Source organism: Mastigoproctus giganteus, chromosome 1 (assembly GCF_048544385.1).
Source record: "Mastigoproctus giganteus isolate SK-2022 chromosome 1, ASM4854438v1, whole genome shotgun sequence".
NCBI lineage: Eukaryota > Metazoa > Arthropoda > Arachnida > Uropygi > Thelyphonidae > Mastigoproctus > Mastigoproctus giganteus.
This window is the reverse complement of record NC_143575.1, coordinates 257412183-257427557: the sequence shown is the minus strand read 5'-3', so window position 1 is coordinate 257427557 and position 15375 is coordinate 257412183. Positions and strand designations below refer to the sequence as shown.

General features: G+C 35.5%; 1 protein-coding gene across 1 annotated transcript in view; it reads right to left on the bottom strand.

Moving 5' to 3' along the window:
- LOC150091809 (propionyl-CoA carboxylase beta chain, mitochondrial-like) overlaps positions 1-15375 on the bottom strand; it is a 247942-nt gene that overhangs the window by 63649 nt on the left and 168918 nt on the right. The window contains exons 9-10 of the mRNA XM_090369822.1: positions 2697-2810; positions 115-228 (exon numbers count right to left, since the gene is read on the bottom strand). Of these exons, the coding sequence (XP_090225948.1) occupies positions 115-228; positions 2697-2810 (228 nt within the window). The remainder of the gene's footprint in view (positions 1-114; positions 229-2696; positions 2811-15375) is intronic.

Below are 15375 nucleotides of genomic sequence, written 5' to 3'. Positions count from 1 at the left end.
ATTCCTAACAGCTGTTGCTATTAGGAATCACATTTTGGAATTTAATCTGAAATTATTAATTTGTAGTGATCAGAAAATTAAAATTAATTCAAGAAAATTAATCATTAAAATTACCTTTTCATTTTCCATGTCAAAATCTGTACAGGTGTGTTCCATAAACATATCATATTCTACAAAAGTACCAGGATCTAAAAGTTGCTGAATTCTTTCTCGGGCCGTTAATTTACCCTAAAAGAACCACATTCATAGCAATTATGCCTCCATGAAGAAGAAAAATAAATGTTAAAACTGTTATATATCTAAAAAGAAATCACAACCATTCCATCCCTCTTTTTTTTTCAACTCTTAAATGACTATTATTTTTGATTGATGACAATTAATTATAAGTGTAACAACTGCCTGATCCTTGATGGCTGGATAAACTAAAATTTGCATTTTAAAATAATACTTTTAAATAAATAAAAAAAAAAGAGTAATCATTCTACTTGTTTTTTTTTTTTTTTTTTAATTATACAAAAATTTGCATTATTAATCCTTAAAATGAAAGTGGCTATATAAGTTTCAGATATATATTTAGGCATAATTAAATTGCTTTGCCCACTGATGAATATCAAATCTTTAAATATCAATAAGTTACATGGCATTACTGGAATTTTACAATTTATGAAGTGAAATATATATCAATTATTTCTAGTTCTTATTTGCAATACCAACAAAATACTTGTACATATTTGCCCATAAAGTGTTTTATAAACTTTGCACTCGCATACGTACAACTATTCTGTTGTTCTTGCAAATTTACGTATATTGCTGTAGTTTGTATCTTGAATACAGTACCAGCCACAACCATCTTCAACCGGTTTTGTGGAACAAGGCCCAGCACTTAAATGGTCAAAACAGTACTGTTGATTAATATATTAAATATTATTCATATTTAGAATTTTTGTTCAGTATAATATAAAATTATGTCTTAGTTATTATAAAATTTTAAAAAATTAAAAAAATCACTATTACAAAAACATCCCGCATAAGTTTTACACAGGACCCTAGGGCCTCGCAAATAATTCTTGAACAGGGCCCCCAAAAATTTTGGGGGTGGCTCTGTATGCAAATATGTACAAGTATTAGTACAAGCCTTAACTAATTTGTTAAAGATCCATGCGTCAACCATTAAAGTTAATTGCCAAGTGGGGAGTTAGAATAATTAAAAATCTTCTACAATTGAATGAGTTCTTATTCTTCCTTATGTTTTCAACAAATAAAATTCATTCTGTAACAGAATGCTGTTGGTAGTTTATTGTCCATACTAAGAGTCCATTGTCATAGAGATATGACTTTCAACAAAGGTTGAAAGTCATATCAGTCCTTGAAAAAATTATGAAATGAAGAATTTCTTGCAAATTTTTCAGTGTCACTAGATTGATCTGTGAACTGTCATTCATAAGGCTGTCTTTCACAGTTGCCAAGTAAACATGTTTGTTAAGCTCTGTATTAGTATTATACTAATGCTATTTAATTTTAATATTCATCTAAAGTGGAAGAAATGGATCCAAAAACTGAAAACAACTTCCAACTAAAAAAACCCTGCCTATAGTCTTCATCTAATATAAGTTCTTTATGCAAACACTGGTAATTAACTTAAGAAAAGAAACAATGGACACTACATTGCACAAAAAAATCATTTAATATCCTTTATCTTTCAGAAATAACTATAAAATCTACTAATCAGAAGTACAATAATTCCTAAAATGTAAATTACATTAAATACATTAAATTAATTTTTATACAATATAATGCCATTGTATTCCAATCTCTACATACAATTTCTTAACTAAGAGTCAGCACAACTTTTTTTAAATTTTATTTTTTACTTATTGTTCCCTTTTCAATTTATTACACGCATTTATACTTAAGGCTAACTCATAAGAGTGAGTTAGTTACAGAGCTGGTGCAAAGCATCACCTTACATCATACTACATATAAATGAAGTGGCTGCTTGCTCAATTCAGGATAAGATAACCAGATTTCCTAGTCCGCAACAGAGCACTTTCAATTTCTCCTTTTAAAATGAGTTAAAAAGAAAATTTTATGTTTATTTTAAGAATATAAATATATATACACTTGTTTATTTGAATTATTTATTTATTTTTTAATTTTAATTAAAACCAAGTATATGTGGAAAATAAAAAATATAAATATATTAAATATTAAAATGGGGGCAATAAATGTAAATTACGAATCGGGCGGACACAAAATTGAGGCGAGTGTGCTAAAAAATGTGGCACTGTCCCATCATATTTGGGATTGTTGATCCCCTAAATTCAGGGTCAAAAAAAAAAAAAAAAAAAAAAAACATGGAGACTTAATTCAGGGTCAGAAATATTGAAAACGTGAGGTTATTATCCGCCGTACACAAACCCATCATTTTACTACTATAAGCTAAAATTATCGGTGCAAAACCAGCAGTGCACCCCTCGGCACACCAAAAAAAGTTTGCCGAAAGAAAATGCAGTTTCTTTTTTCTTTTCTTCCTGTAAATGGCAGATGTGCACACAGTGGCACACGTGACAGTGAGCACGTTTATCTTAAACCATGCATAAAATTATACAACTCCCCGAAATATTATATCATTCCTAATATCGCATCCATATCATACATCATAAATCGAATTCAAATATACTAAAAGGCAAATCTACCTTTTTATGTTGAGCGTTAATACGATGTTCACCCCCACCTAAAAGAGCATCGCTTCTCTTTTTATCTATTTTTTCTTTTACTAAGAGATTGTGGGCAAGCGTGCACCATCTTTTCTGCTCACAGTGAATATTATTCATTACTTTCGAAAAAATATGATTTGACACCACTCGGCCAATTCTCAATAACACTTTTGATTCCATTATTATATAGCCAAGCGTAGCAGCAATGTTTACAAAAACTAGAGGGATAAACGATAAATGTTATATAACTTTTGCAAGGACACTATCAGTCCAAGGAACTAAACGATAACCACAAACAGGAAGTAACCATTGGTTAACTATCGCCACCTATTTTATGACGAAAAAGTTCAGTACTACAACTTCGTTTCAAAATTCCCTCCCTCCCTCGTTAATATTGATGTTCAGCTCACAAACTTTAAAGATACATCTTTTTATTTAATTATTCCAAGCTAAATCTTACGAAGAACTCCATGAAGAATGATTTCCTTTTATTCTTAGTTATACTTAGTTAAAGAATAACAGGCACCGAAAAGGGTCGATTCATTACATCTTAAATAGTCTTTCTAGATTTAAATTGAGAAGAGATTAGTGTCCAATATTAAAGTATGCAAAACTATTGTAAGACTGTTATAAACTATAGGAAAAAATAGCCTAAACGTTTCTAATTAGTGTTACTATTACTATTAAGCGAATAATATAATTAACTCAAGAATAGGTCCAACGAGAGGAGAAGGATTAATGAAGTTCACAGCACTATGCCAGCAATTCTTCAAAGGGCCTTGCCAAGATCTTAATATATATTACATTTTTAATTAATTAAATTAATTTTTAATAATCGGGGGAAATAATGCACAAAATTAAAATAATAAAAATGCTTTTATCTTATTGATTTATTATATGTTAGTATAAATGGTTTAACACATATATACATGGTTTATCTATGTTATATGTATATATGGTTAAATATTAAACATATTACATTGAACTACGTTAAACATTAAACACATTACACTAAATTACTTTTATCATATGGTTTAACGTAGAAAAACCTTTTTATTTGTTACTTATAGGCTATGGGACATTCGATAACGATTTATTTTACTACAATAAAAATATTTGTGAAAGTTTATTCGTTTGTTTGTTATTTATGCGTTCGGACACCTGAATAGTGAGAGAAAACTTTGAATGAAGGCTTTTTTTGCATCAAGAAATTTTTTTGTAGAAACCACAAACAATAAACAAAAAGAAAAAAAAGAAAATAATTTTGTGTTTTACTTTATCTGTGTGATTTATTCCTGCTTTTTTTTTTAAATACGTTAATATCAGTATTAGCCCTAGCCTTTTGCTGCACAAGCGAAAAATAATTAATTAAAAATAAAAATAATAATTCATAAATAATAAAATAAAATTCCTATTTGATTCCCTCAAGCAAGTGCATATTATTATTATTATTATTATTATTATTATTATTATTATCCATATGATGCAAGGAAGCCTGAGGCTTATGCTGCACCAGGAAAAAAAAAATGTTCCCGAGTAACCCTGTGAGAGAGAGAGAGAGAGAGAGAGAGAGAGAGAGAGAGAGAGAGAGAGTCAAAAGTAGAAGGGAATCACTAAGAAGGAGAAGAACGATGATATCCAGCTCAGGACCTTGGGTGTGCCAGGTATCCAGCTGACCTTTCAATTACTGCAAACTGACAGCCTCAACCACCCATGGAGGTAACCTATTCCAGTAATTAAAAACTCGGATAAATGTAAACTTCCTTCATTCCAGTCTAAATCTTCTCCTGTAATTTGAATTTGTAACCCCTACTTCTGAAATCATTTGTAACAGTGAAAACTTCACCCTCATGCATTTTACTTTCTCCTCCCAGAGCATTATACGCTCGATCAAATCTCCTCTAAGCTGTTTAGCTTCAAAGCTCTGTAACCCGCATATTCAGTTTTTTCTCATATGGACTCCCTTTTGCCGATCTCAGCAGGCGCGTTACCAGTCTGTGGACCCTTTCAAGAAGCTCGATACCTTTTGAAGGTGCAGTCTCCATATCTGAACACATTATTCTAGGTGTGGTGTTGATGTTGTCTACTTATTATGATTTTCTTATTTTTATAATAAAATTTTATGCTCATTGAAACTTTTTAACTATATTTAAGATTAACAAGTTATTTTTTAATTAAACATAGTAAAATTTTCAGAACTGGCTTGTTGCTTTTTAATCCACACATCTGTATGCCAGATACATGTATATGTATACTATGTACACATAAAAGCTCATTATTCAACAGGGTAGTCCGTTATTCACTTTGTACCATGACTGTGAGCAGATCTGTGGACGCCTTCTTTCACAACTCAAAGAAGAATCACTTATATGCAGTAGATCGTCCTTCACTATAGGTCTCAATTATTTAGTCATTATATAAAACCTAAAAAAAAATCTGACGTTATGGACATCAGTCTTTTTCTTTTTTTTTTTATTAACGTTAAACTTTTTAGTTGGAATTCAAAATAATTAACAAAAATATATATATATATATATATATATATATATATATAAACATGATGTCTCAAAAATACAGGGCATAACTTCAGGAATGAGTTCCTCATATGTAGACAATAAAAATATTTTATATCAGCATAGTTCCGGAAATGCTTGATTCCCGAGTTATTAACCGGAATGTCTTATCTCCCGCAGGTGATTTCCTTCATCACAAGGTACTGACAGAATCTGGTGGTTTTCCATTCCGACCATGTACTCAAATCAGGAGCAAGCAGATATGCACTTTATGTACGGTTTGGCGGACGACAATGCTCTGGAGGCTCGTCGTTTGTACCACGAAAGGTTCCCAGAAATCTCAGATCTAGTGCCAATGTTCTTTCGCCCAATTGAGGCGAAGAGTTCTGTGTCGTGGTGTTAGCAATGAGACTCTGGTGGGTCGGCGGCTCCATAACCTATTGCGGCTAATGATCGCCTGATGGTCTTGTTGGAGACGTTTCTGGCACCTCCCTCGTTGAAGTCGGCAGTGATTTGTGCCACTGTCGCTCTCCGGTTGACTGAAGCAATGCGAGACAAACGTCGACGACCACGTTCATCCACCACCTTTCTCCGCCCACAGCGCTGTACACGAGGAGATGTTATTCCGGAAATGGCGTATTCCCGATACACTCTTGATACTGTCGAACGGGGATAGTGCAATTGCTGTACCACCTCCGGGGTAGAGTGACTCATGCGTCGGACATCTACTATCATCCCTCTTTCAAAGTCGGTTACTCATGACGTTTATCCATACTGACATCGAATTATCGTCTACGTGAATGCAGTGTACCTACTTCCAAGCGGTGGGTTTGTCCACTAGAGACAGGGGTGACAGCGTCGCGTTGCCCAGGAACCAGATATCCCATAAATTCTGTCCTTTCAGTGTATATGGAACATGGTATTACAAAATTGGTGTATGCATCATGAGAACCGTATACTACAGTTGCTTACTAACATAAAATAAATTTCCATATTCTTATTTTTACAGAAACCAATATATTATAATTATTAAAGGATACAGAGTGTGAGGTACATAAAGGCATCGTAACATTATTTTTTCATATGACTGCCTACTCAGTGCAGGCAATTCGTTGCAGTCAGTCGACTCCAGTTATCAAATGCAGTGAAGAGGAGAAAGGTCTTGATACGTGATTGTATGCAATATTTTGTGACCCGGTATCACCTGAACCAATGCTTGGCTGCTTGGTCAATACACGTGTGTGGGATAAGTGTTGTTATTATTGCCTACAATTTGTTGATCTGTATGGTTTAATGTTTTTTCTATAAAAATCAGGCTTTTTATTCCTCAAAACCTAAAAACCGACCATAAATGACACGAAATTTACAGACACAACATTTGATATCTCAAGGCAAGTTCTAAAAAAGCCACATTGAAGGACCGGGTTTTATAATTACAAGCACTTTTTTTTTCATTGCGCTTTAGTTTGTAACTAATGAAAATTATCGATTTTAGTCAGCTATTATTGTTGTTTGAGTTTTTCATCAATACAACTAGTGAGTATGTGCTAAGTGACAAACTAAGGCTATGAGGCGGCAGTACATCTTGTTTAGAAATTACTTGTATTGTGTGGTCGATTTGACTGTTTTTCTGGACGTTATTGTTATGTTTGGGCGAATAAATGACTTAGACCATATTGCGCCTTATGTATTATGTCTGCGAATTGCGTATTTCCTGTAGCCGATTTTCTGCTTGTTAGACAAAAAAAAACCAGAATTTTCTGGAGACAGTTCCAGAATCGTGGAGAAAAAAACCATGCACCTCACCTGACTAAATCAGCCACGTAGTGAAACCTCCCCCCCCCATCAACTGTGCTCTCCGAGAGGGCACTAGCATAAACAGGGAAAAGCCAATATACTATCGTGTAAATTCCATGCATTCTGTGGTTGGTATGCCTGTTTTCCTGGATTCTGTGCCATATATATTGTCTGTAAACTGAGTGTGTTCAGTGGTCGATTTGTTATTTGCTAAACGAAAAACAATGCTACCGTCACCTGATACCAACTAACTCTGCCACGTTTTGAAAAAGACCCAAAAAATTCCTAGCATCATTGATGGGATTCGAGCGCAGATGTTTTCCATCCGGTGTGGAGACGACAATGATTATACCCACTTTGCTACCCACGAGGGCAGTAGTACGTTGGTACTCGAGAAAGTAGATTGTACTTACGCATATAATCCAATTCTTGTGCTTGTAAGGCTTTCCACGCCAAGATGAAAGAAGCCTGGATGCGACTGGTTCAGCTCCAAAGAACGAACAATGGACAGTATTAATGGAATCTTCTGACGTAGAGCGTAATCGATAATTAATATAATTTCTATAATATCCATTGCACATATTGTTGTGACATGAAGCTCTCTTGGTACGACAATGGATATTATAGAAATTATATTAATTATCAATTAGCATAATTAATATTTATTTGGCTATAAACATTAATTAATACTTCTTGGATAAGGAATTTTATTTTCAAGTTTTCACTGTAAATTTTTGACAATAAACTTGTATTGCTCTGTATAATAATTGCAATTATTATTGTTGTTGTTGTTGTTGTATTAAATAATAATAATAATATTATTATTATCGGTCATTCGCATTCTACTTGATTTTTTCCGGGATTGCAGAAGCTATCAGGTTCTTCGTGACGATGGTCATTCTCTGGTCTGCTATTCGCTGTGATGAAATAGATGTGATAGTAATGAAAAATTTATATAAATAAATAAACATCGTGAAAGTTGCTCCAATGAGCCTACATACCCCAAGGTCTGAGTGGTGGCTAAATCAGATTGTGAAGCCATCTGGTGTCACTCCCGAGAACACCACTGGACATCATCTCTGCGACATCATCTACCTCGATAGAGGGATGATGTCGCAGAAAAATATTAATAATACTGCATCGAGTTTGGCGCAGGAAAAAGTTACTCGAGTTCAGGCTTTAGAAAGAGGGGTCGGTTCGAAAAATCAGAGACGGTTTCCCGAGCAAGGACGGCTCATCCATAGGCACTGCAGCACCCCCAGCTATTTAAATCTATATATACAGTAAACGGAGTTACATGAAATTTAGTGAAGAACAATGCAGCGCAATGAATATTTTTATTAACAAGACCCAGATATAGTATGCACATCCTCTTCCAGTAATCATTTCAATAATAAACGAATAAAAACACGAAATCGTTTCCAACTTAGAAGTTTAATTAACCGTAGGCCTCACTGTGCACCAGGCAGTGACACATTTTGCATTCCCGTGAATATCTGGTAGTTGGTTGCCATTGAAAGTCACTGTAAAGCGCACAGTGCAGATTTCATCATTGACTATGATGGGTGTGTAGCCACAATGTCGGTATCTTTTTGCTATTCGCTATTCGAATTCCCATTAAGTAACTAAATAATATCAGTGTTAAGTCAATACTCAACATTCAACAGTGCAATGATGTGATTACAGCATAATTACGAATTGAGCTTGAACTTGGTAAGTTGAAGTTATATTATGAGGTAATGTTAAGTAAAACATTATTTCTAGGACACAATTTTGTGAAATTCGATTCTATCATGGCTTACATGTTTCCCTATGAAGTAAATAGCGTGACAGTGAATAAACTTGAGCAACTTAGTTTTTCACAATTATCTCTCCAAGAAAAAAATGCGATTAAAAAAGAAGTCCCACCCACACCAAAGATTCAAATTTCTCAGCGGGAAACAAGTAATAATAAGAAATATACAGTATTTGCAGTTTTTAAACTGAATGGTACCAAAGGAAAAGTTGGCTTTGTGGTTGTGAAGTTAAAAATGCATTTGTTTTGTTTTCTATGTTTACTGTTCGGAGGTGACTTAACGTTGGCAAAAAGTGACTTTACAAACATAAACAGAATGAAAGAAAAAACTCTAAAACATGAGAGTTCGAAGAAACATATTGATAATGTGATTTCACTACCGCTTTTAAGAAGCGTAAATATTAAAGAACAGCTTAGTGAGGCCTACAGAAAAGTTACCAAGAATCGTGAGGTATCATACAAAATAATAGAATGCATTAAATTTTGCGGACAGTTTGAAATTCCTTTAAGTGGACATGACAAAAAAGACGATTCTAAAAATCCAGGAGTATACAAGGATTAATAAATTTCGCCTGTACATTAGATTCCAGTTTAAATAACCATTTAGAAAGTCATGCAGCATTTAAAGGCATTTCAAAAACTATTCAGAATGATATTCTTGACTGTTTGCTGCAAATATGCCGGGATGAAATAAAAAGATAAATTAAAGAAGCTTCATTCTTACCTGTCATGGCTGATGACACAACAGATGTTTCAGAACATATACAAATGGTAATTGTTCTGAGATATGAACTGAATCAGTCAAGAAACACTTGTCATGATGAACCGAAGACGACAAATGAAGGGCAAGAAAAACACTGACAGGGAGAAAATTGAGTATACTGAGTATGCAAAGCCATTAGAAAGAGACTCAGAGAGGACATAAGAAAATTTAACACAAGAAAAGTAGAACAAGCATTAAGGGAAAACAAAGGATTTAAATCAGCAGTCATGAGCAGTAATGACTGCTCATGACTGCAGCAATACATGCAGCAGTCATGTATTGCAGCAGTCAATACATGACTGCTGCGTGTATTGACAGCTGAAATGATACTGAAACTGAAAGAATAGCGATGGTGGACTTATGAAAAGCAGAGAAGGCATAATTCAAATAGCAGAAGACTACTATAAAGAGTTATACAAGGAACAAAGGAATGATGCCAGCAGTGGGGAAGATGGATCGCAAATTAGTAACACATACAACATACCTGATATCCTTCCTGATGAGGTAGAATATGCATTGAAGAAAATGAAGAATCAGAAAGCTCCAGGGGAAGATGAAGTTACTGTACAGTTGTTAAAATTTGGAGGAAGAGACATGACACAAAAACTGGCAAGACTGTTCACAAAATACATTAGAAAAGGTGTGGCACCTAAGGAGTGGAATAATGCAATCATAGTTTTGCTGCATAAGAAAGGAGATAAATCAGAAATTGGAAATTATAGACCAATTAGCTTGTTATCCCACATCTACAAGTTGTTCACAAGGGTCATTACTAACAGATTAGAAAGAATACGTGATGAGAACCAACTGAAAGAGCAAGTTGGCTTTAGGACAGGATTCTCAACTATGGATCACCTTCACATAATGTCACATCTAATGGAGAAGGCAAATGAATATAAAACACCATTATCCCTGGCATTTGTGGATTATGAAAAGGCATTTTACTCCATACAGTATAAGGCAATGTTTCGGGCACTGGAAAGACAAGGCATAGATACCCCATGTATTATGATTTTGAAGAAAATATATGAAAATGCTACCTCCTTTATTAGACTAGACAAAGACTGTAATAAATTTAAAATTGAGAAAGGAGTTCGACAAGGAGACACAATATCTCCGAAGTTTTTTACTGCTGCCATTGAGGAAGCTTTCAGAAGATTAGATTGGTCGCAGAAAGGAGTCAATGTGAATGGAGAGTACCTAAACCATTTACGATTTTGCAGTTGATATTGTGGCCATAAGCCACAATTCCAAGGAATTAGAGGAAAATCTTAATCAGTTATGCAGAGTTAGTAAGGATTTTGAAATAAAGATGAATATGGCTAAAACAAAAGTAAAAATGAACAAGTATGCCAAAGAAGCGGATATAATGATTGAAGGAGCAGTAATTGAAAAGGTGGAGTCATATACTTATCTGAGACAAGCCATTAGCTGTGATAATGATAAATTGATGGAAGTCAAGAGAAGAAAAAATTTTGGATGGATAGCATTCAGGAAATATAGTCACATACTGAGAAGTAACATCCCAATTTGTCTGAAACGTAAAATAACGAACCAACGTATACTCCCCATCATTACTTATGGAAGTGAACCTTGGGCACTCACCAAAAGGACTCAGGGGAGGTACCCATGGACTGGAGATGTGCAAATGTGACCCCAATTCACAAAGGAGGATCAAAGGGCAACACAAGTAATTATAGTATTTATTGTGTTATTAAATACGTTCACTGGATTATACTGTATTTCTCTTAACTATGGACCCCAGTACACGAGGCCCTTTCGTGATAATTATAGACTTGTTAGTTTGACTTCTGTTCCAGGAAAATTAATGGAGGTACTAGTTAAAGAAGCACTCACTGCAGGATCATCTAGACAAGATTTCAGTTATAGCTCGGACACAGCATGGTTTTCTTAAGGGGAAAGTCTTGCCTGACCAATTTGATTGGATACTATGATGTGGTCACAAAGGAACTGAATGCAGGGAATAACATTGATATCATATATTTGGATCTTAGAAAGGCTTTTGATACTGTTGCACAAATTGGAGCAGTGTGGCATTGGAGGCAAATTGCTGCTATGGATAAAGGGATGGTTGAGTGGGAGGAGACAGAGAGTGGTAATCAATGGACGCTGCTCATCTTGGACTAATGTTATTAGTTGAGTTCTTAGGGTTCAGTGTTGGTTCCATTGTTGTTTTCTGTATTTATAAATGATATTGATGATGGTATATATCAATCTTAATGTCCAAGTTTGCAAACGATACAAAGGTTGGCAGGGTTGTTAAGGACACTAATGACAGTACGCTGCTGCAACAGGATCTAGAAATGTTGAACAGATGAGCAAATGAAGTTTAACATTGACAAATGTAAAGTACTACATATGGGAAGCAGCAACCCCAGAGTGACGTATCAACTCTGTGAATGAAGTTTTGAAGCAGATACGAAGTTTTCTAAGCAGTGCAGACGGTCTGCAAGAGTAGCTCACAGTGTCTTGTCAATGATATACAGGAAATTTTCTAGCAGGAATAAGGAGGTGATTATCCGCTTATATAAAGCAATGGTCAGGCCACACCTTGAGTACTGTATACACGTCTGGAGGCCTCATTTTAATAAAGATGTAGAGATGTTGGAACGCGTACAGAGAAGGACAACAAGATTAGTGAATGGAACAAAGGGTTGCTCTTACGAAGAAAGGCTTAAATTTTGCAAATAACAGTGTCTGGAGACTAGGCACCTGCGAGGTGATCTGATTGAGGTGTATAAAGCCTTGAATGGTTTGAGCATACTCAATGCTGATGGGATTCTTCCTCTTGCTCAGAATAATCACCTGAAAGGGCATAAATTCAAATTGAGGAAAGACAGATGTAGGTTAGATGTGCAGAAATTTGCCTTTAGCCAGCGGGTAGTTGGTTGGTGGAACAGACTTCCATCCTTTGTTGTGGAGGTTGATAGCCTAAATAAATTTAAGGCTCAGCTGGACAGGTATTTTGAACGAACGGAGGGGTTAAGTGGAAGGGTTTTTTTTTTTTTTTTTTTGGCTGATGCTGCATAAGCTTCCTTTCTTGCATCATATGCCTCTACTAATGCTAATGCTAAATGCTAAAAGAATGGAAGAGAAGCTGAGAATTGTACAGCGAAGACTAGAATGAATTATATTGGGAATCAGACTGTTAGATAAGAAGAGAAACACATGGATTAGGTAACAAACTCAAGTAAAGGACATTCTTATCAAAACTAAAGAACTAAACTGGTCTTGGGCAGGACACATTGCTCGAAGACATGATGATAGATGGACTAAGAAAATAACGGAATGGTACCCAAGGGGAGCTAAGAGAAAACCTGGAAGACAACAACGGAGATGGACAGATGAAATTCACAAGTTTGTGGGTAGTAAATGGATGGCCATTGCAACAAACAGAAGGAACTGGAAAGTTGCTGGAGAGGCCTTCATCCTGCAGTGGTTTGAAAATGGCTGATGATGATGAACCCCGGGGGCTCACATCTGGTGAGTATGGGCTTGGCACACCCAGGGTCCTGAGCTGGATATCATCATTCTTCTCTTTCTTGATGATTCCTTTTTACTCTCTCTCTCTCTCTCTCTCTCTCTCTCTCTCTCTCTCTCTCTCTCTCTCAGGGTAACTCGGGGAATTTTTTTTTTGCTGGTTCAGCATAAGCTTCAGGCTTCCTTGAACCATATGGCTAATAATAATAATAATAATAATAATAATAATAATAATAATAATAATAATAATAATAACTGAATGGAAATATTTTTGAGCGTTTTTGGGTTTTTTTTCACTCCGGAAAACCAAACGGCAGACTAAATATCAAAGTGCATTCTAGATCAGTTAGACATAATCATCGAAGGAAATACTCAAAAACTGATTGATCTGACATTTGATGGCGCAAGTGTGATGAAAGGCAAGAAAGGGGAAGTTCAGGCTAAAATAAAAGAAGTGTACAAAAATCACTGCTATGCACGCCAACTGAATCTGATGATGAAAAATGCAGCAAGTACTACCCGAGATTCAAGAATATTCTTTTCGATCCTCATGTCGATACCAACATTTTTTCACGAGATCACCACAGTGGCTCTCTGTTCTCAGAAAACATATGGACAGCCGTTTTGCCCGACCTTAACTGTACAAGATGGAACTTCAGTATACGCATTGTGAACAGCGTTTATGAAAATTTTGAATCCTTAAAAAAGTGCATGGAGGAACTACAAGCGACAGCAAACGCAGATAAGACGATTTCAGAAGAACTGGAATTTTTCGCATCTCGAGTAATGAAAAATTCGAGTTCTGGTTAGAACTTTTCCATCAGATAATGCCTCACGTGGAAGTTATTTATAATCAAATGCAATCTCGAGAAATTGAGGCAGTTCAAATATATGAATATATAGGAAACTTTAAGAATGCCATTCTAAAAATCAGGAATTCAATGTACTGTGAAAATACTTCAAAACCACTCATGATTGAAGCGAAGGAAGTATGCGACTATACAAGCGTTGACATAGGTGAGAGATTCTTTTACGAAGCAATTAATTGTTGCTAAATTGTTTAACAAGGAGAACTTTGTTATTTTTCGTACGAAAATGCCCATGGAAGAGGTATGGGAGACTACTGAGGCATGTCCCATGATTGAAAGACAAAACCTTCTTATTGAATTACAAGTTTTCTGTAGCAGACATGATCTACACAATTATTGCAAATTAAATGACTTGCTAAAATTTATCTCAGAAAATAATCTAGCTGAAGTTCTTGGTGTACAAAACTCATAAAAGGTCTTTTGACCATTCCGATGACTACTTCAGAGCCCGAACGCTACCATTTGACATTAAAAAGAATAAAAAAAATTTAAGGAGCACTATGAATCAGGAAAGGAATGCTCAAGCAATGCTTTCAATAGAGAAAAGCTTGGTCAAAAGTGCAACAAACTTGAATGAAAAAGTTATTAATCTATTTTTAACAATTATAAACCGAAGGATGAATTTTGTTTTTAAATAAAAGTTCAAGTCAGTTAATGGTAAATGTGTAATTAACGTTTTTTGTATTTTTAACTTGCTTATTATTTTTACTGCGTATGTCTACATGTCTTATAACCAAGGTAATTTAATATAACTTTAAGACGCAGCATCCCCAAACATCGGAGTCACGAGTCGCCACTGTTCCCGCGGAAGACAGTGGAGCAAGTGGCGCTGTGCCCCGTATGGCTACCACAAGAGAAGGGCAAGACCATCCGGTCCCACCAACTGGAAGTGCTTCCTGGGCAACTGCGCTAGTGACCACCGAGGAAGGAAGAAAACGCAAATGCATGAAGTGGAATATCGAAATGAATACGTACATCATGCAAGCATACTACGAAATAACGAAGCTGGAGACCGATATGGCAACGTACAGGGCGAGACTACATACCAAGTGGCTGGAACGATTCCCGGATATTCAGGTCACTGAACAGCGAAAAACGGACCAGAGAAGCACCACCTTCAAAGAACCTGATAGCTCCTGCAATCTTGGAAAAAAATCAAGCAGGATGTAAGCGATCAACTACCAAGGATAAAGAATATGGTCAATATGGAACCAGAGGAGGAAGAGCAAGAAGAAATACAACCCACAGCAACTTAAGTGGAAAGAGACGAGGTCATGATATCCAGAATAGAGGGCGAGTGGAAGAAGGCCCTAATAGAATTCGAAGGAATGGACCACACAAAGACCCACATGATACCGAAGCAGAGGCCCAATAGAACCTTGTGGAGAGTCACAGACCACCTAAATCAGCAAATAATACC